This window comes from Halichoerus grypus, chromosome 7 (assembly GCF_964656455.1).
Source record: "Halichoerus grypus chromosome 7, mHalGry1.hap1.1, whole genome shotgun sequence".
Lineage (NCBI taxonomy): Eukaryota > Metazoa > Chordata > Mammalia > Carnivora > Phocidae > Halichoerus > Halichoerus grypus.
In genome coordinates, this window is record NC_135718.1 from 151303173 (window position 1) to 151325661 (window position 22489).

Here is a 22489-nt window from a genome sequence, read left to right on the forward strand (position 1 = left end):
AATTTGAAAATGGGGGAATGGAAGCTCTCGGGGGGAAGCGGGTCTCGAAGGTGTAAAAACCACTGAAGAAAACCAGGTCCTCAAAGGAAATGGGGTTTTCAGAGGAAACCCGGCGACAACTGCTTGTTTCCAGTATTCAAAAGCAGGGCAAAAATGGAGGCCGCCCAGGAAGCTGCCCGCCAGCCCGCCAGCAATGAAGTTTATTTCCATCACACCACCACAAGTCCGGGAGGTCCCTAACTCGCATCTGTTTTGATTGCGCGAGGAAAGCGAGCCCCTCGAAACACGCGGCGAAAACAACCTCGCCTCCCGGGAGTGCGCACGCGCCCCTTGCTCTGTTTTCCGTTGGCCCTAAGCCCCGCCCCTTCTGCGTCCTCCGAGGAGGGCTGGGAGCGGAGAGCTCGCGCGACCACTCTTCCCTCAGTCTCCTCCAGCACCTCGTCGCAAACGGGGCCGGAAAGCGTGGCGGCGCAGGCGCAAGCGCCGAGAGCGGAGGCGGTGGTGGTGGCGGCCGCTGGCCAGTGTAAGATGGCGGCGGCGTTGGTGGCGGCAGTGGACGGGGCGGCTGGGCCTGGAACAGTCGGAGCAGCCGCTGGCAGAAGGATGACCCAAGACGGGAAGCGGGCTGCTGAGCCTCGCCGGCTCCCGTGCTTGTAACTGCCCCAGCCGGACACCCCCCCCTTGACCTACCCGGTCCGTGTCTCGTTCCGGCTTGGCCTGACCCCCTCGCCCCTGGCCCGCTCCCCGTCAGGATAGGTTGGATTCCTTTCCCAAGCTCCCGGGGCTCAGGTCTTTTCCTGGCCCTGAGCCGAGTCTCCGCCGGGAAGACTGACTGCCCTTGCCTCAGGTCAGCCCTGGGATTGCCCCCAAGAGCCTGCCCCACAGTCCACAGGGACGTCTTTGCCCCTGGGGTGACCCGTTTGTGTGCGCGTTTTTACCCCTTAGGCTGGGGGAAGCGGTCGCCCTGCGTCTCCCCGTCACTCGGGGCCACCGCGCAGTGTGCCCCCTCCCCCATCCCGAGTTCTCGGGCCCAGCACCTTGTACGGAAGGCCGAGGTCCAAGTCAGTTGTTGCCGTCTGCTCTTGTTCCCCTTGTAATACCATTCTCGCAGCTTCCTTCCCCTCACCCCCAGATCGTCCAGGGCACCGCAGAACCGTACCATTTGCTCCCTGTTAGTTGGAAAGCATCTGGTGGCTTGAATTTCTGACTCATATGATTGTTGCTGAAGTCCCTGTAAACAAACCGGCACTAGCGCTATCACATTCTCTCCGGGATTTCCCCCTGCTGTGTGGCTTCTTGTTGAGAGGTTTGCTTATGGGTTAGCGTTGGAAAGGTTCCGGTTTTCCTTTTAAATGACTTTTACGTTTTAGTGGAGCCGGGAGATTACTTGCCTGGGTCATTTTATTTCTGTAACTGTGGGTTATTTGTTCAGTAGTTAAGAGTTACTCTGGTTTTAAATCATACTGAGGAGGTCTGAAGAGATTCTGAAATGTATTCATAAATATTTTTATTATGTTTGGTAGAGATACCTTTGCCATTTAAACTTTAACTTTTCTCAGCCCTTCAGTGAATCAACAGACCTATTTTCTCAGGAGCTCAGCCTGGCCCTACTTCAGTGATAAAGAAGGAAAGGTGAGTAGGAGTTGAAGGCATTTAAATTCCTGAGGCCAAGACAGACCCTACCCTGATGCTCAAGTGCTGACCACTAAAGTCATAAAATTCCCACCCCAGTATCCCAGAGTTGGGGTATTGCTCTTGGCTGTGTTCCACTCTGGTTAAATTACTTTGACAAGTGTTATTGTCTGTGGGCGTCTTGACTTTCTGTCCTAAACTATTGCTGTGTATCTTCAAATAACTCCATTTAAGCCTAGAAGTGAGTGTGTCTCCTTCTTCCTTTATTCATTTGCCTCGTGTGTTGCCTTTGTGTGGATCATGTTTCGTACATTGTTAAAAGCTGGGAATTCGTTTGCCTGAGTTCTGTTCAGCCTCTTGTCAAATCAAGTCTCTTCCCTTCTCGGGGCTTTGGACTGTTGTTTCTGTTCAGAGGAGAATCCAGCTGCTTGTCACTAAAAGCTGGTAAGTGATGCTGGTGTCTGAGTTCAGTCTACCTCAGAATTCCAACTTTTCAGGACCTAGTAGTAAATTCGGGGTTAAAAAAAAATTGGCTGCTCTTTTATAGCTGCTCTGAAGAGTTTTTGGTGAGCAGAGGAATCATCCTGTGCATTTAGCAGCGTGGGCCAGGGCCAGAGAGGGAGTCTGAACATACTTGTAAACGTAATCTTTGTAAGACTCTTAGGTTTCTGGTAGCAGAGAGTAGTGCTGTGGTTGACGTCGTGGGATGTGACAGAAGAGCTGAGTGGCTCTGGAAGGTAGGCCTGGCTGATTCTTAATACCTTTATGATATGTAATAGGTAAAGGTTGAGTGTGACACTGGTAAGTTTTGTTCCTCATGGTGTCCTGATTAGAAGATGAACTGGAATAAGATTATTATTGGTGGCATGTATGTGTATCAGTAAGATGTAAAGAGATAATACAGCTTTGAGAGCTGGACAGACCTGGGTTTAAATACTAAGATTTATTGGCCATGTGACCTTGGGCGAGCTACTTAAACTTCTCTGACTCTTAATTTCCACATCTCTAAAAGTGGGATAATGCCATTTACCTCTTGGGGTCATTGTTAGTATTGTATGAGGGAACCTACATAAAGCTGTTAAATGCCTGACATATGATAGACATTAAAAAAAAAATGTTTTCTTTACACATCGTTGCTATGGCCTTGAGTAAGGTATGCATTAGTCTACACTTCTTTTTTTCTCTTTAAATCATTTTTAATTGGTCAGCTTAGATGTATGCTTTGTGGGTACACACCTAGAGTTATTTTCTGAACATGACTGAGGTACGTGTTTTGGGGGTTCAAGGTCAGAGGACAGCGGAAATATTAGTTGTCAGTCTGTGTATATCTCTAAATGCATTCTTAGACTAAACATCAGTACCTCTCCATAGTTCATTGCTTCCTTCCTCCTGGTCTCTGTTAGCACATCCTGATCAGCATTGACACAAGGATTGTAATTCCTTCCCTTGCTGCTTCAGTGTTGTTCACCGCCTCTGCTCCAGCTATCCGTTATGCTTTTTCCTTTTTGCCTTGAAGAGAATACATTTTTTCCAAACTCTTGGGCTCTGCAGTGATCCTCATCAATAGGTCATCAGAGAACTAGACCATGAAAAGGTCTCCTTGTTCTTGGAAGTGAGTCTGGGCTAGGGAGCAGGGAGTGCAGAACATTTTAGTTCATCTCCCTAGCTGGACCATCTTAACAATATGATGGCAAAGATGCAGGTTTTTAACTTTCTCTTATTGGCTTTTCTTCTACATCTTTTTGGGGGAGGTAAGGGCACATGAAAATTAAAAGTGTTGATAATATTGCAGTGAAATCAACTGTATTCATTCAGGCCAGTGATCAAATTAGAGTTGATCAGCTTTCATTACCACCATCCAGGGTCTAAATTCTCCTATTGAAAAGTAGACTTTTGGATTGAGGGTTTTGAGGTGGGCTGAGAGTGCATTTTTATTATTTGTGTTTTTATGAGATCTGGAGATCTGTGTTGGGTGAGGGGTGGGGTTGGGAGTAGAAAAGCACATATGTTGAAAGAGGCATAACTTTGTTCCTCTCTATGTGCTGGGTAAGAATCCCTCCTCCCCCAGGGGTTTCACATTCTGAGCTCCAGGTGACATCTTTGTATACAGTGAACCAGTATTCTTAGTCTCTGGACCACAACTGTAAAATTCTTAACCTTTCTGAAGATATTTTATGTTTCAGGGCGTTGAATAAGAATTGTCACATCTTATTAGGAAGTATTTCTTAGTATGGCTGAAGTGGGAGGCTAGGTTTGCTTGTGACCTTAATTCCCACCGCCAACCTGACAGGGCATTTTATACAGCGGTCTGTGGAATGTATAGAAACCAGTACCAGTGCTGTGATCCTTAGTGTTGACTAGGATCAACCTAAGACAGAAGCTTGTCTTCAGAGAGAGCTAAAAGAAAGCAGCCTTTTTGTTGCCAGTTTAAAACAATACTGACATTTCAAGAGCAAAAGGACTCTAGGAGAAGACATTCTGCAGAAGTGCGCTCTGTTGTGGGAGACAGGCCTTCAGATTTTCATGCTCTTGGTCCTATGTTCTAGCAGGTGAGTTACAGGCTTTTAACATCATGAAGCGACTAATTAAACTTTGTTTTCAGGAGATAGATTTGTTTCTGGATTGTTTCTACTGTAGAAAAGTTATTCTAAACCTGTCTGGGAATGGTGCAGATTATAAAAGACAGAGTTATCCAAACAGAGCTTTTTATTGCATGACATTGGTGTTTAAGTTAGTTTTTAAGATTGAATTAGCTTTTTCTTTTTTAAAAAAAGCAAATTATCAGTAAGCCAAGGTAATCTACTTACTGTCACCCAATCTGGAACCCAGGCAACTAACTGAAAGAATTGAATCAGCAACAGACGTGGAGGTGGTGACATGTGTATGTTAATATCAGAGCCAGATGCCAGTGATTTTGGCTTAGCTTTGCAGTAATATTGAAAACTTTTCGTCTTAATGTTTTTGTGAATAAAATAGAGAAACTTTGTCACTGTTAAGATTGGTCAGAAGTTCTTGTTTACTTGATTCAGTTATTTTCTTGGAGAAGAAAGTCCTTGAAAGGTCTTTGAAAGTTAGTGTGTAATGAATTTTGTGAATTGGTCACACTTCTTTATAGCAGGCTTTTATCTCTGTCTCCATAGGACATAGTTTCTGGGCCAGAAGCCCACTTTCTCAAGTACTTGCCTTAACCTCTGGAATGTGTATGCTAAAGATAAATTAATGAACTGAGCCTGCTCTGAGTTTGCAGATAGGGCATGGGGAGTGATTAATATGACAAAGATGGCATCTTATTACTGAAATGTATGTCTAATGGATTGTGTTGTTGCAAACATTTTTAGTATCGCATCTGAGAGGTTAGGTATTTGCTCTTGCCCTCTGATGATACTATTTAAGGAGGTCTGTTGAAGTTCTAATGCGAAGCATCCATGCTTGCCTCTCATGTCCTTTTGTTGTTGTTCTTGGTTTTTCTTAGCCATCTGGAGATCTGTAGGCTTCACCTCTGGTGGTAGCCAGGAGGCTATATTCCTCTAGTGTACTTTAAGCCTTGCCACATTATCAGACATGTTTCTAAACCTTATTTAGGACCCAGCGCTAGACTCTGTCCTCTCACCTAGTGCAGGTAGGAGGGCACTTCTTGATGTCTTTAGCCTTTCTGTTTTCATTGTTTTATTGTCACTTGTATCTTTGGAGTGCCACACTTCCATGTCCTTTCCAGTGATTAAAGAAAAATGTGGAATGTGAGTGGTAAAAACTGGTAATGGGGTCTGGATTCTGATGTAAAGGTAAATCATTTCATTGTGGAAACAGTGGAGTTTCCTTAGAAATGACTTTTCCTTAGAATCATTTAAATTGAGGTAAATGGGCTTAAATATGGTCATAAAAAGTTCCTTAGCTGTATTGCTGCTGACAGCACTTAAGAGTTAGCATGCATTCCTAACATACTCTGAAATACCGTTATTAAAATTAAGCCAATAAACTATAAACAGAGGGCATTTGGTATTACCAACAGGGAGAGAAGGCATTCATCCAAAGGAGGAATGAAGTTCCTTGTTCGTAGTATAGTTGCTGCAGGAATTCCTTGTTTTCTTCTTCATCGTCTGTGAGGATTGCTTTGAAGCTCTCGGCTATCCAGTGAACCTTCAAGAGGGAGAAGAACTGAAAGAGTGGGAGGCTTATATTTTGGGCACCTGGGTATATTGCTTTACCGTAGTTCATAGAGCATGAATGTGCTCAAGAGATACTGACAGAGCTCTCTGATTCTTTAAAAGGCCAGTGAGAGCAGGGAAGCAGATTTTATAGACTTGGAACTGTGTCCTTAGTTGTGTACAGTGTTTGGAGGATTGTTGCTGAGTGGTGAAGCCCAGGCTTCTCTGGGAAGTGCAGTCTGGAAGCAGAAATGAGAAGCTAGATTTTGTACATGTTTGCAAAAATGTTGTCTCTAATTCTCTAAACCAGCTCCTGCAGGGTAATGGTATTGTCTCATTTTATGGAAGGAGAAACAGACTTAAGTGGTAGAATCAGAATTCAAACCCAGGTCTGACTGACACCGGAAACCCTTTTTTATTATACCTTGCGCTGTCTTTAGAAACCTGGGCGCTTCAGTGCCAGCTGATGAAACAAATGAGTTGAAAGGAAGAGTTCAGTATGTCTTATAAAAGCATATGTAAAGTATAAAAGGTCTGTCCACGTGACAGTATGAATAAAAACGTTTCTGAATTGTTTAAGCATGGATCTCAGGTTGTGATTAATTGGTAGGCTAATGAGTTTTTTAAGGAAAGAACTTTAATGGATGTAACTACACTGAAGGAGATAACTGGATCCTTTTTTGATCCTTGAAGAGGGAGAAAATGGCGTTCTCCCTCCGCACCGGAGGTAACTCCACAGAACACTGTTCTGACTCTCAGAGCCTTTCCTCAGTCTGCCTCTTTCTGTACTTCTCTGAAGCATTTGAAACGTGGATGGTCCCCACCTTCTTGAAACCTTTTTATCTCTTGACTTCCAAGATGTTTGACACTCATTATTCCTTCCACTGTCCCGCGTGTTTTTCGGTCTCCCTTTTATTTCTTTTCCTAAGGGTAGGTGTTCCAAAGGATTCTTTCCTTGGACTCTTTCACCTTTCTTGGGTACTTAAATTTTTTGTCTTTTAGTGAGGTATAACTTACAAGGTGGTTGATTTTGAAGCTTCTCTGTACAGTAATTCCCAAGTCCGTATCTCTGACCCTAATTTCTCAAATTTCAGACCTACCTTTGTTTTCCACTATCTTCCTGACATGTCAACTTGGATTTTAAACATAATCAAAATCAGATTCATCTCTTCTCCCACACATGCCAGCTTCTCATTTATGACATTGATTTCCCCCGGGCACTCCCGACTCAGACTTGTCTTCTTGATTTGGGGGGGCGCTTCGTAACTACCGTTGAACCAGGTACGGTCCGCTCTGCTTTGGCAGCGTCCTCATATCCGTTCCCTTCTTCTCATTTCCTCAGCCAGCAGCCTCAGACAGGCGCTCAGTGCTTTTTACCTCAACAACTAGAAGGTTTTAAACTTGTTTCTTCTTCCTTTTCTGTCCATTTCAGTCCTATCCTTGACAGAATCATTTTCCTGAGCACCCGCCATGCACCTTCTTAACTGATCAGCGTGTGTCCCCCACGACCCAGCCCAAACAGACTTGGACATACCAGGGTTTTCATCTTCCCTGTGTTTTCTCATCCTTGTCCTGGTCTTTCTCAGCTTTACCCACTGAAATCCTGTCCTCCCTTCAAAGCTGAGTTTATCTTTTTTTATGATACTAATGCTTGTGTCACTTGTATCATCGTTGTATCCTCATTTTCCCTAATTGATGACTGGCTGCAGAGGGGATCAGGACTGCCTCGGACGTGTTTGTACCTCCTGGGTCGCCTGGTAGGTTGTTGCAGGACCAGCTTGTCTGTGTCTAGATGGGCCACTGGGGGGTGCCAGAGGCCTAGAGTTTGGATAAACAAGGGCGGCTGGAGGGCTGTACAGTTAGGTTGCCCCGTGCTGTCAGATCTTCTGCACAACACGAATAGAGATTAATTTTCCTGATGCAGAAACATTTATAGTTTCTTTCTGCTCCTCTCTCCAGTCAGTGTACCAGAGGAGACAGTGTAGGATATTCACCTTCACTTAATACTCAATAGAGAGTGGCCCAGAACTAAAGGCCTATCCCCCTGTAAACATGTTGTATATAGTATGAGTTTCAGTTTCCTTGGGGTTATCCTTTGAATTTCAGTGCCCGGGGTTCTCTGATTAATAAACACCATACAGTGGGAGTGTGGCTCGTGGCGGGAGTCAGGAAAGTTGGCTAGAGGAGGTGTTTATTGTGAAGTAGAGAAAAAAGGTGAGGAGAATGAATTTAAAATGAGCCATTTCAGCTTGAAAACCACAATTGGGGATGGGGAAAGTAGGACTGGTCGATTCCAGATGGACCACAGAGCCCAGGGCAGAAAGGCAAGTTTGTCCTGTGGATGGAGATGGGCCCTGAACAGCTGTCCTGTTATGGGTGTGTTGGGACGTCTGTCCTCCCAAGAGGAGCCAGACACTGCGTGACTCTCAGATATCTGTTCTAATAATAGAAGTATTTTCTACCACCATTTTTCAGTTTCAGAGGAGATTCTAAAACTTCGTCTACTTTAACTATGGGTGTTGATGTAGGAGAGCTGGGCACTTGAGTTGCAGAGGTGCGCCAAGCCAGACTGCTGGGCTTATGTAAGTCATGGGGACTTACGGGGTGGGTGAGCTCGGGTCTTAGTAAAAGGGATCAGGGACGGTAATGTTTGTAGTTGTTGATGCTCCCATCAGACCTGAAGTGAGGAAGAATTATCACACCCATTTTCCTAGACCCCAAGGGAGTTAAAATGAAAATTTGAGAGAAATTTAAAAAATAAAATTAAGAAGCCTTAAGTATACAAATTAGCAGTACAACCACAGAACTGTTTTGAACTACTTTAAGCTCCCAATACTTTCAGTTGTCACCAAGACAGTGGGATTGGAGTCTTTTTATAAGTTTAGGATTCATCCTGCCTTTCATGGCGTTGCTGGTAAATCACAGGTGGCTTTGGTTGCAGCCAAACTCCTCCTGTACTTTCTTTTTCAAACAAGAACTGATGTTTTGCTCTCATTTACTGTGGCATATTGACCACTTTAGCTAACTTCTGTTAATAGTCACAGTGTTGAGAATTTAGTATTTTTAATTTTATTCTAATTACTATTATTTTTTTAAGTAGGCTGCATGCCTAGCATTTGAGCCCAGCACAGGGCTTGAACTTGCGACCCTGAAATCGAGACCTGAGTGGAGATCAAGAGCGGATGCTTAACCAACTGAGCCACCCGGGTGCCCCAGCCCTGAGAATTTAGTATTTTTTTTTTTTTTTTAAAGATTTTATTTATTTATTTATTTATTTATTTGACAGACAGACACAGCGAGAGAGGGAGCACAAGCAGGGGGAGTGGGAGAGGGAGAAGCAGGCTTCCTGCCGAGCAGGGAGCCCGATGCGGGGCTCGATCCCAGGACTCTGGGATCATGACCTGAGCCAAAGGCAGGTGCCTAATGACTGAGCCACCCAGGCACCCCGAGAATTTAGTATTTTTAATTTTAATTGTTGGGCTTTGGCCATGATTTAACGCTTTGCCTGACTTCTTGAGGTAACATTTGTATACATGTAAAATTTACACCTTTTCTCAGTGACTCATTCTGTGGATTCTTACAAACATGTAGTCACATGACACCAACAAGGTCATAGTCATAGAACATTTCCATCACTTCCAGAAGTTTTCTTATGCCTGTTTGCAGTCAGTTCTCTTCCCCGACGAACCATGTTCTGCTGTCTGTCCCTATAGTTTATTTTTTTTAGCATGTCCCATGAATGGAATCATTATGTAGCTGTCAGAGTCTTGCTTCTTTGACTTAGCATGACATATTTGCCACTCATCCACATTGCTTTGTGTATCAATAATTTGTTCCTTTTTATTGCTCAGTAGTATTCCACTGTGTGGCTAGACCACAACTTATGTATTATCCATGACCTGGCAGAAGAACATTTTATTGTTCCCAGTTTTTGGTGAATCTAAATAAAGCCACTAAAGAAAACATTCACCTATAGGTTTCTGGGTGAACATATATTTTCATTTTTCTTGAGTACATACCTGAGTGGGATTCCTGGGTTATATGGTAAGTTTGTGTTTGACTTTATAAAAAACTGCCAGACTGTTTTCCAAAGTGACTGCCATTTTGCATTTCTACCAGCAGCGTGTGGGACTTTAGTTGGTCCCTTCCTTGTTAGCACTTGATAAAGGAAACTTTCATTGTTATTATTTTAATAAGTTTTAGCCATTCTAATAGGCGTATAGAGGTTTACTGTAGTTTTAATTTGTATTTCCCTAATGGCTGATAACGTTGAGCATCTTTTCAGGTGATTGTTATTTAGCTATGAGAAGTAGATTTGGGCTGCTGCCCTCTATGAAATCCGTCTTTTGCAGATATTTTCTTCCAGTCCATAGCTTGTCTTTTCATTTTCTTAGTAGTGTCTCTTGAAGAATAAATTTTTATTTTGATATGTCCCGTTATTTAATTTTTTCTTTCACGGTTTGGGTGGTTTATTTATTTATTTATTTATTTTGAGTCCTTAAATATTTGCCTAACCTGTATCACAAGCATTATCTTCTTTGTTTTCTTCTGGAAGTTATATTGTTTGAGCTTTTACATTTAGATCTATGATTCATTTTGAGTTAGTTTTTGTATATTGTACAGGTTACAAGTCACGGTTTCTTGTGTTCTTTTTTCCTTGCCGTTTTTTCCTTTTTCTTTTCTTGTCTTTTTTTTTTTTTTTTGGCATTTGGATGTCCTGTTGCTCTGGTGTATGTGGTCTCTTACACAAATCTTTAATCAATATTAGGAAAAGAAAGCAGCCCCAGTAGTTTTAAACAAGACATGTTTGGCACCTCTTCCACAAAGTACCTTTATACTTTGTATTACCTGCCCCTTTGCTTGGTTTTTAGTTAATAATTTGTCATATATTTGGTTAAAAATTTAAAGCCTTTTTATTGACACAAGAGAAATCTAGGTCACTGGAATTTCTAGGGTAGAAATTAAAATGGCACTTGAATCTTTTTTTCCCCATCCCCCAATAGTTTACTCTTTAACCTTCAGTTTGGCAGGGGTTATGGTTATTTTTAGAGTGTAGGCAGTAGAGCTAATCTAATTAAACTCCCCCAGCTACCTGGGACAGTGAGCTCATCAGTTCTTCCAGGCTCAGATTGGTTTGCTCTGGACTGGATTTTACATGGAAATTGATCAAGGTAAAAGCAGTGGATTTGTTGGGAATGTAGTGCATTAAAGAATGAAGAAGCTAATTTATGTTTGGGTCAAGTATGGTCCCTAACTTCTGATTGTAAAATAAGGTTATATTCTTTGGTGACGAAAGAGATTCTAGAATGGTTCCTATACTTGAGACCAAGGGCACCGTCATAGCATCTTGCCTATTTTAATTTGGATACTTTAATTCCTGCCCCAGAGTTGAGATGGTTTTAAATTTCTTCATTCTGATAGAAATGTATACGATAAGAATAACAGGTCATTTCCAAAGTGATTGCATTTTATTGTCATCATTTCTTGGCTTTTTGAAAAAGTGGTCCTCCAAAGGGGGAAGGTGTGCACCCCAAGGGGCATTGAAGATGGTCCAGTAATGTATAGAAAAAGAACGTTGGAATTTGTTTTTTTCTAGAAAAATTAAACTTAGTATTTAATGTGACTTGATTAGATATACATATTGAAGATTCATGGTAAAACTTTTCACTGATACGGGTTTATAATCCGTTTTGAGACCACTGCTCCAGAGCATCCTGCTGCAGAACTTCTAACATATAATTCTACTTACCTGTACCATCTTGGAATTACTAATACTAGCTTACAAAAAAAAGAAAAGGAAGTCTAGAGAAGGTTAAGTAGCTCATTCATGGTCAGAAAGGATACTAATGGCTTAGCTGATATTACAACCCTGGACTAATTTTCAGTCTAGAACTAATTTTGCTAAACTCTGTGGCCCCCAAAATGTGACCTTTAGAAGCTATCTGCCTACCAACTCTGTGATTAAACAGGGTTGGCATGAGCATTCACAGGGTTGTCCCTGTTTCTGAATTTAGCAATACATTCTGTCAATTTTTCTTCCTCAAAAAGAAGATCTCTTTTTCTAAGAACTTTAAACCACTTTCCCCAGAAGAGAAGCTCTGCAACCTCTCAGTATGGGTTGAACCGTATGGCTCTGCTTTTCCCGCCTCTCAGGGCTGGGAGCTCTGGCTCCTCCTGGTCATGGAGGCTGGGAGAGCAAATGGATTCTCTAGCGCCTTATGTGTCTGTGGCTCAGGCAGTCTGGGCTTCTGTAGGAATTGATGCAGTTCAGTTTTGAGGAAGGGTCTCTGGAGCCACTTTTTTCTTTGGAAAGTGATAATGGGGGGGTGGACAGTATGGTATGGTTGAGAGTTTTGCTTCTGGAGGTGAGGAAACATCAGATCTCTCTCAGTTGACTGGAACGTGTGCTTATGACCTGAATTTTTAATCTTAACAAAGTAGTGCGCTTGTTTTCCCCACCTCACAGGACTTTTGCAGTTAATGTAATTAACTTAAACCCTCGGTGGGGAAGAAGATATTGCCGAGATGCTCAAGAATATAAATAGGGACTACCAACAGGAAAAAACCAGTGCTGTGTGAAGAATGCTGTGCAAAAATACCTCCTTGGAGTAGGAGGAGGAAAACAGCCTGCTCTGCAAACCGCTCTTCGCTGGTGTTTTTGACGTGGCTGCACAAATCTGTGCTTTGTTGGTGTTGCATCCCAGCACCCTTCCAGGTCCTTCCTCAGACTCGGCCTCCGTCCTGCCCGTGTGTTTTTGCTACTCCCCCGCCCTGGCCTGCGGAGCAAGCTTTGGGCAGCTGTCTCTTGGCAGGGGACACTTTTTGAAGCAACTTGGATTTCTGTAGAGGAGAGTAGGGGGTCAGGATAAGGATGGGGCTGCTTCTGGGATAATTGTTATGGGAATGAAAGGGCTGTTGAAAGATTAGAAGCCAGTGTGCCTGGGTACGAGGACTGGAGTCATAATCATACTTTGTCTTTGACCAGTGCCTTTTGTCCAGGCACTGAAAGGGCTTAACAAAATTCTGGTCTGAATAATATTATTCTTTGCTCTTTGGAATTCGCTCGAGGTGGGAGTGGGGCCCTGTCAAAATAATGAATGTGTTACAGTGGTATGAAAGGAAAAGAGCTAGGTACCCCGATTCCCAGATAGGGCTTTGCCAAACAGACAAATCTGGTGAAAGTTGGTGGAATTAGGTGAAATGATGTTTGCCACTTTTGAAATGGACTGAGATGGTTTAATGGAAATGTGGCCCTTTTCTTCCCCAGCTGTGGACTTGGCGGCTTAGTTGTAAGAGGAAGAAAGAAACCTTTTAGGTTCTTTCTTGGGGGGAGGGTCCTCCTGAATTCTAATTTGGCTCTACTTCTTATAATCCGTAGTTAGTATCTGTGCCTGTTAAGTTTGAAGCTTGGCTCCTGAGTGAATATACGGCCCAAGCTCTCACCCCAATAGCTCGGTCTCTTCTGTCTCTCTTGATTTGTGCGTAAGGTGATATTCAGAGTCTGACCCGCCTCTTCATGTTACGAAGACATGTCTTTCATAGAACTTATGGATGATACATATGACTAAATTTACAACAGAAGATTCTTGCCTAGAGGGCAAGGCTGAAGCCAGCTCTTTGTGTTAGAGCGCTCTGCTTGTAGTACCTGTCACTGGGTATATGCCTGCTGGTGCAGGTTTGATCTCGGTTCCTTCTTTCCCATTTCAGAAATCACTGCCAGCTACTCAGGTAAAGAGATGGCAGTTGACCTCCCAAAGATATGTCCCTTTATGGAATTTAGACATAGGGGAGGGGGATCCAGTCTGATTTTCAGCAGCTGACAAGCCCTGTTGAGCACACACTCAAAACTTTTTTAAGTAGTCTCTACACCCAATGTGGGGCTCGAACTTAGTGCATTAGAGCACTAGAACAAGAGTCACGTGCTCCACTGACTGAGCCAGCCAAGCACCCCTCACAAAATCATTTTTATGAAAATGACAAAGGCTGTGCATGGTTAAATGTCCAGTCCCTTTTATCTTCTCTCCCAGATTATTTCCTAATTGTTTCATTTTCTTCCTTTCCTAAATGCAGGCTGGCCACAATAAACATCATTCAAGATGTCCAGCAAAGGGAGCAGCGCAGATGGCAAAACAGACTTAGCCAATGGTAAGGGGCCACCTGAGGTGGTTCTTCTCCCCCAAAGAAAGTGGAGACCTGGATTTTAGTGGAGGGAAGAAAATCTTTCCTAAGAGTGGACCTTTTCTGTGTTGTTTTGTGTGTAGAAAGCTACACAGGAGACACCCTGAACTATCTGGTACTTTTGTTCCTTCAACTTCTGTTTCCAGAAAATCAATAATAGAGGTGTGCCATTAGGAGGAGTTCAAGTAGTTTGGAATTCTGAAAGGTTGTAAGAGTGGCTGAAACCTAGGAGGAAAAGATCAGTTGGTGGTGGAAACAAAGGAGCTGTGGGAAGGTAAGGTTCCCCAGTTGTGATGAGAGGTCTCTTTCTATGGCAGGTCCTAGTTCGGTAGAGATAGCAGACGAGAGATGAAGTTACAGCCTGAACTGACTGGAGTAGGGCTGGCCTGCGTTCTTTGTAGGGTCTAGCTAGGTGTGAATTCACTGGGTCTAAGGCACGTTTGAAGGTAGAATATCAAGATTTTGATAACAGATTATTCGATTAATGCTTGAACCCTGAGCCAACTTCTAAACTAGAGAAATGTCCTTCAAATGGATATGATTGGGCAGCACAGTGTTCAGCATTCTTTAGCACGTTGCAGATCAGGATTATAGGCTCAATTCCAGTTGATGAGATTGGTAGAGCAGTGAAGTTAAGTAAGGGAAAGTGAGATTTTTCAACATGCTGTTTATTGACCCTGTGTTCTCTTACCAGTGCTGTTCATTCATCTGTAAAAGAAAGTGGTTCAGATTTTTCACTGGGCTTCGTTGAGAGACTCAGGGTTCTAGGTGGTTTGAGGTATATAACTGATTTGGAATTTGGCCATCAGCTAGATCAGGGATTGGCAGACTATGGCCTGCGGGCCAGATCCAGCCTGCATGTGGCCTGTGAAGGCCCTTGATAGAAAAAATTTGTTGACCTCTGGATCTTGGTCATTGACCGTTAGGGTCCCCCTGCTGAGCTTGTGATTGACTCTGGCCCTTATGTTAATATGGGAGAGCTCCCAAGTCGTCTTGATTGGTTAATCATAATTTTAACAAGAAATGCTAGGAGATTTGGTGTTTAGTTTTCCTTCTCCACAGAAGTGAAATGTGTGGTGTTTTATCCTTTCACACTACTCCCAGTTTCAAAGCCAATTGTATTTGAGAAACCACAACTACTAATCTTTCTCAGCATACACAGCGGTCTCAGCAAGTGTAGTTCCTAGGAACAAATTGCTGCACTTTACCCCCTTTTTCTTCCAGTTCCTACACCCATTGTTTTCATGCTGGGATCTTAGTTGAGGTACTTTCTGAAAAGAGCTGTTTACAAGTCTCCCAACCTTCTGTGGCCATTTGAACCAGCGTGCTTGTATTGTTCATCTGTTTTCTGTGGTGGGTTTTGCCTGAGAGTTTGTCGTGCAGGGGTTCTGTTGCTGCAAAGATCTTTGGAAATTACTGCTCTAGTCCAGGTGACTAGGCTGTCAGGCGCTACTTGGAATCCTTTCAACGTCCTTGTGGGGTTGGATAGCTCCTACCAGCGTTGCACATGCCTGGTCTGCTGTTCCTAACAGCCTTTACTTCTGGCGAGGTCAAGTTTGTAATCGTCAGGAAAGGAGGCCGTGAATAGTGTTTAAAGTCCTCATTCCCACCTTCCTTCCTTCATACCTTGGCTTCAGTGTGGAAGTTGTGGTCATATGGCTCTAGCACATTGTAGGAGTGCTCACTGAAATATGATTTGGCTGCTATTAGATAGGAGAATGCAGTATCTAATTGTCGGGGATTAGATTGCTCAAAGTGACCCAGTTCTTTTATAACCACCAGCATGGCAGACCTAGGATATGGTGAACTTTCCTTCTCAGATATTTGTGTATGCTTCCTGATAAAACTCTACCTCAATAAAGAGTCCTTTAACTAATAGTAGCATTAACATCATCACATTAATGCAAGTCAGAATACATTTATTAGTGAAAAGTGAGCAAGAACCCATTCTAATGATCACAATCCCCACTTGTCCCTTCTACTTCCTTTGGATTGTTAGTGGATTATAGGACCTCAAGGGAAAAAATTAGGATTTAGGAAGGGTGGGGGAGTGGTGCTTTCTTGAAGTAAGAAATAGTTCAGCTCCACACCCATTGTCTGAATGATTTTAATCTGTTATTTTCTGTCTTTCTCTGAGAAGATGTCTATACCAACTTTTGCTGGGATGGCTATTCTTTTTTCTTATATTCGGTTTAATTATATGCTGTGGCTAATGGATGTGCGTCCCAGCAGAACAGAGCTTAAGGTGGTTGTATTGGATGTATTTGGACACAGCTGGTCCATGCTTTGCAGGAGACTCTTAGGCTGTCCTGCAGTTCTTCACTTGTGTTGAAGTACCTTTATTTGCATGTGGCTTTGGTCTTAATCTTTTCAGTTTCTTGTCCTTTTCAGGATTCCCCTTCAGAAGGTAGTTTTTGTAAGCATTTGAACAAAAACACTGTAACCAAAGTTGGTGTCTGGATCTTTTGATGTGATGATTTCTTGGACTAAGGCGGGGACATCCTTCTGATCACTCTCCCATTTCCTTATTTCCCCCTCACCCACCTGTTCCTACTAACATGCAGGAAGCCTGTCCAGCAGTCCAGAGGAGATGTCTGGCGCTGAGGAGGGGAGGGAGACATCCTCAGGCATTGAAGTGGAGGCCTCAGATCTGAGCTTGAGTTTGACTGGGGATGATGGTGGCCCCAACCGCACCAGCACAGGAAGTCGGGGTACAGATACAGAGAGCTCAGGTGAAGACAAGGACTCTGACAGCATGGAGGACACTGGCCATTACTCCATCAACGACGAAAACCAGGTCCATGACCGCTCGGAGGAGGAAGAGGAAGAAGAGGAGGAGGAAGAGCATCCTCGGCGCCGTGTCCAGCGGAAGCGGGCCAGCCGTGACCAGGACTCGTCAGATGATGAGCGAGCCCTGGAGGACTGGGTGTCTTCCGAGACGTCCGCCCTGCCCCGCCCTCGCTGGCAGGCCCTTCCTGCTCTTCGGGAGCGGGAGCTGGGTTCCAGTGCCCGCTTTGTATATGAGGCTTGTGGAGCAAGAGTCTTTGTGCAGCGTTTCCGCCTGCAGCATGGGCTTGAGGGCCATACTGGTTGTGTCAACACCCTGCACTTTAACCAGCGCGGCACCTGGCTGGCCAGTGGCAGCGATGACCTGAAAGTGGTGGTTTGGGACTGGGTGCGGCGGCAGCCAGTACTGGACTTTGAGAGCGGCCACAAAAGCAATGTCTTCCAGGTGAGACAAGGGAGCGGAATAGCAATTGAGAAAGGCAGGCAGCAGTTAGACAAGCCTGAGATGCCTGGAGTGGGAGCTGACAGTGAGTTGTGGTAGAATTAGGCATCAGGACTCAGTCCTGCCATGGCTCCCATGATGACTTAGAGGAGTTAAATGCCCTGAAAGACCCGTGACAGCCTTTTGTTTTTCCTAAGCACAGAGGCATTTGGAAGCCTTATGATAGGTGAGGTGCTTGGAAGTCCTCAGGAAGGTACTCAGTGTGCCCGGGGGGAGGCGTCCAGTGTCAGAGCGGAGGCTCTTGAGCCATACTGGGTTCAGTTCCTGGCATTACCCCTTATTAGCTTTGTGATCTTGGGCAAATTCTTTAATCTCTGTCTTTAATCTGTAGTGTAGAACTAATCAACACAGAGGACCATGAGAGTTATACAACAATAGAAGTTAAGCAGTTTAGAACCATTCGTGGTGCTTAATAAACATTTGATGAGTATTTGTTAGCCTTGTTGTTCTCTGTTTACTCACCAGCCCCATCCATCATTTTGGTACTGGCACTGATTCCTGGGCATGATCACTTCCCCAACTGCCCCTCTGGTTTCCTTTGTAGCAAATTTCTGTTTGCTTCCTGAATCAAGATAGGTTTTCCTCCTCTTTTCCTTATATTTCTCCCCTAGTAGGCGTAGTCCTAGTTCACCTGAGCACTTACCCTGTACCAGTTCAGCCTTGCAGAGTCAACAGAAATGCTCTCTTAAATCAGATTTTTCTCCCTCTTCTTTAACTCTTGGAAGAAATTGGAGTTGAGCCAATGGTATAAGGCTAGGAGAGCTGAGTTTCCAGCTGTTGTGCGACCAAAGGGATGGGTTAGGGTTATTATTACAGTTTTCCCCTCTCAAATTCACCTCCTCAGTTTCTTTCGTATGTCCCTTTTCTCATTAATATCCCAGGCCAAGTTCCTTCCTAACAGTGGTGATTCCACTCTGGCCATGTGTGCCCGTGACGGGCAGGTGCGGGTAGCAGAGCTGTCTGCCACACAGTGTTGCAAGAATACGAAGCGTGTGGCCCAGCACAAGGGAGCATCCCACAAGGTAAGTAAGCTCTTGCCCTCATGGTTGTGTGGTCCAGCTCCTCAACCAAGGATCTCAGCCAGGGCCTTCCCAGATCTCTGCCCATTGCGTCACCTGCCTCATTTCTTTTGTCCTAAAATTTGTAGATAAAAAAGGAGAAAAAGCAGCCACCTTAAACTTCTTGGAAGTGCAGTATTGGAAGACTTTCTAGATCTTGTGCATTCAGCATTCAGTTGATTATACCTAACCCCTAAGCTGACCAGTGGTTGGTTTGGAAATCCTTGAGGTCTCCTGTGTCTTCCAAACCTCTTAAATTTATTTTGGTTGTATCTAGAACACCTTAACAGCTCCAAGGTCCTAGTGGTCGCTCCTCACGTGTGAGAGCTCCAACTTTTCTCTGAGGTCTCAGGGCACAGACAGTACTATTTATGGAAGCCCTATTTAGGACTGGGAATATAGAACAGACAGTTGTGGGGCAGCCAGTGAGGAGCTGAGAGCTGCCTCATGTCAGAGTGGTCATGCTGTAGGAGGGTGGACCTCTTTTACAAACCCTGAGCTGATAGGTAGGTGGACCTGGAATGTCCTTTTCTAGCCCAGATGGCGCAGAAAATACGAAAGTTACCTATTTCTTTGATTTTTAAGCCTACCTTCAACCCATTAGTTAACTAATTTTTACAACTAAAGTGTAAGGAGTGAAACTTGGGCACCATTTCTCTACCCATCTGAGAGTTTAATTGATTTTGTTTGAGAATGAACCAACATGGTTGATGTTTTTCTTTGGTATCCTTATTCAGATAGATCCCTTGGGGACTTAGTTGAAATAGCAAAACTTCTGTCCTTTTTATTTGAATGGAATAAACAAGCTGTAACAAATTCACATAGAACAAGAGCGAATGGGTTTATTAGTTCCTTTCCTGGGGTTTTACAACAAAAAAGCTGGACATGTCTCTTGCTGAGATATTTAAAAATGCAGTCCTTCCTAAAGATAAAGGAGTGAACTAGATGGCTTCTAATTCTAATCTATAGAAACCTTTGTTTTTTTGTCCCTCAGTTGGCCCTGGAACCGGACTCTCCCTGTACGTTCCTATCTGCAGGTGAAGATGCAGTTGTCTTCACCATTGACCTCAGACAAGACCGGCCAGCTTCGTAAGTGTAGCAATAATGTTTTTACAGAACTGGACTTCTTGGCCTTGAAAATACCTCACCTGTCCTAGGTAATACCCACCTCTCTGGTCAATCCAGAGTCTCTCTGTGCCTGTGCTAAGAAGCGGATTGAGGTTTAGGGCGCTTCCTCCCTTCTTTGTTGTTGTCTGTCTGCTTCTCAGCAGTACAGTGCTGTTCAGTCTGCCTTCATTTCTAAAACAAGGCTCAGTTATCTTCCATGTGGGCTGTAATCACTTGTTTATCTCTCCATCCACTTGGGTGCCACTCAGCTCACCCACAGGAAGCACATTACAGAGCAGCTAGTTTTCAGTTCAATTATGTATAGAAACATGTAAACAAAGGATAAATCTTGCACAAAAATATTAGTAGCTCTAATAGAGTTCTGTCATATCACAGTTCTTTTTTACGTGAATTTGAGGCTCATGGTTAAATCACATTCCTCATTAGCTGTGTGATGTCATAGAAAGATCAGAGCATCTTATTTGGATCTGGACAGACGTGGGTCAGATTGCGACTCAGGCACCACCATCTAACCTTTCTGAACGTCTGTTTCTCAGCCTTACTTTGGGCCTAACCAGTCAATATTTGTCTCTCTCATCTCTGTGAGTGTTATGATAAATGTCCTTGATGCCCCAGCATAGTGTCTGGCACCATGTTTGGAATTGATTATATTGTAGCTACTAATTAATTTATTTTTAAAAATTTCAGTTGTAATAATAAGCAAATACATCTTGTTTTAAAAATTCAAATAATAAAGTATATGGACGGGGCGCCTGGGTGGCTCAGTCGTTAAGCATCTGCCTTCGGCTCAGGTCATGATCCCGGGATCCTGGGATCGAGCCTCGCATCGGGCTCCCTGCTCAGCGGGAGGTCTGCCTCTCCCTCTCCCACTCCCCCTGCTTGTGTTCCCTCTTTCGCTGTGCCTCTGTCAAATAAATGAAATCTTTAAAAAAAAAAATTGCTATCTTGTTTATCTAGATTTATCTAGATAACTAGACTTGTTTATCTAGAATTATCTGGATTATTTACGGTTCTTGTTAAGTCTTAAAAATGTTAACAAATCTTATACGTCGTTAGCTTAAAATATTAAGTAAGGGATGTCTTGATTCACGTAGCGTACAAGTAGAATATAAGCTAATTTAGGGCATATAATCTCAAAGCTGGTTATTACTAGACTTTTATTTTTCTTTCTTTATTTTTTAAGATTTTATTTATTTATCAGAGAGAGAGAGAGCGCACAAGCAGGGGGAGCAGCAGGCAGAGGGAGAAGGAGAAGCAGACTCCCTGCTCAGTGGGGAGCCCGATGGATCATGACCTGAGGGGAAGGGGATGCTTAACCTAACCAACTGAGCCACCCAGGTGCCCCTTGTTATTTTCATTCTAAAGTTCCAGAGGGGAGGGGAAGTACAAAGATGCAACAAATGGGCTGTTTGTTTGGTCTGCTCTGGTAGAGAGTTGGGAAGCAGAGTGGGAGCTTATTCTAATGTCTGCCAGGTCATAGGAAAACCACCGTTAGACCACAAGGTGTTGGGGACCATATGATGGGCAAAACAGGTGACTTTGGCAGATTATTGAATTTGGAATGAAATGACATAAGCAATGGCTCTGGATGCAAGCACTGATAGATGGGATAGAAATTCGAAGAGGGGACATAGGAGAAACTTGAAGTAGGAGGAGGCCCAGATCCTGGATTTGGGGAATAAGAGACTGAATTTTCAAAAAGTTTTTGCTTTAGGGGTTGAAGAAGTAGTAGAAAGCTGAGGTGGGGGACTGAATGTAAGGTCCTGGCTGGAAAATACAAGCTATCCTTACGTGTTAAGCTGGTTTGTGAACATCCACTTACATCAGAGGCATTTTTGTGTGAAGCTGGCATAATGGGAACTTTTCTTTTGTGTATTTATGATAGCTAAGTCTCTGGAAGCTGGTAAGATTGGCTGACATTTTAGGAAAAGAGTTGGATTTGGAGCTGTGGGTGGGATATTCCTTTAGCCAGTGGAAGCCAATTTGAAATATTCTTCAGAGGACTTCTTTGGTCTGATCTGTAGTTCTTTTTCCCTTTTTGTTGGAACATACCTGCTACTAAAAAAACCTGCAAATTTAAAGGCAAAATTTGGTAAGTTTGTTTCTTATGTTTTCATGTGCTCCCTCCTTCTGATGTGAAAAAAAATTTTTTCCCCTACTGCCATGATTGATTATTTTTATAGCACCTCTGCAAGTTCCCCAGAGAGCCCAAGGTACTCTGCATTTATCCATTGGGAGAGAGAATTTTTCATTTCAGAGGAATAAATTGAGGCATTAGAAAGATTGAGCTGATTGTCAGGATTACAGGATGGTGGAGCCCTATTTCATAATCTATCCCTTCAGTTTTTTCCTTTTGCTTCCACATGGTGGTCAGCTTTTGTTTGTCTGACTCTCTCCTTCTGAAAATCCACATTGCTGAGAAAATGAGATGATCTTGTGAAAAGCAGAAGCATCTGCTTTTCCCCATCTAAAACCTGATTAGAGCTGCCTCTTCTCCACTGCTAGTTTTGTTCCTTAAACTCATTTTGGATGTATTTTCTACCTTGTGTTTTTGAGGGTTGTGTATGTGTGTGTTTTCCCTAATGACATTCATTTTTAATGATCTTCATGCACTGTTCCTTTTTTAAAGATTTTATTATTTATTAGAGAGAGAGCGCTCAAGCACACAAGTGGGGTAGGAGGGGCAGAGGGAGAGGGAGAGGCAGGCTCCCCGCTGAGCAGGGAGCCCTATGCAGGCTTGGTCCCAGGACCCTGGGATCATGACCTGAGCTAAAGGCAGATGCTTAACTGACTGAGCCATGCAGGCACCCCCATATACTGTTTCAATGGAAAGCTACAGAGATTTTAAGATCAAGTAAAATCTCTCCATTTGCTTAGAGCAGTTCTAGGCTAGAGGAACTTTGACCATGCAGAGAGGATGAAATGATTTTACATTTCTTTACAAAGAAACTCGTTGTCATGGTTATATTTCTTTCAGTTTCCATAACAACAGAATGAGCAAAACCTTAGAATTAAAAACAAAAGCTAGAACCCAGCCCTTTCCTTCCCTGTCTTTCCTT

The 22489-nt window shown here is 43.5% G+C and overlaps 1 protein-coding gene across 4 annotated transcripts in view; it reads left to right on the forward strand.

Annotated features, from left to right (window-relative positions):
* The first annotated feature begins 386 nt into the window (after positions 1 to 386).
* The window catches only part of DCAF8 (DDB1 and CUL4 associated factor 8), a 38921-nt gene continuing 16818 nt past the window's right edge, over positions 387 to 22489 (forward strand). Inside the window, exons 1-6 of one of the 4 annotated variants that reach the window (XM_036091451.2) lie at positions 387 to 523; positions 1560 to 1632; positions 13848 to 13922; positions 16520 to 17187; positions 18126 to 18266; positions 19297 to 19391. In XM_036091451.2, coding sequence (XP_035947344.1) covers positions 13874 to 13922; positions 16520 to 17187; positions 18126 to 18266; positions 19297 to 19391 — 953 coding nt within the window. In that variant the 5' untranslated portion in view covers positions 387 to 523; positions 1560 to 1632; positions 13848 to 13873. The other 3 variants (XM_036091450.2, XM_036091452.2, XM_036091453.2) reach the window with 3 other exon arrangements.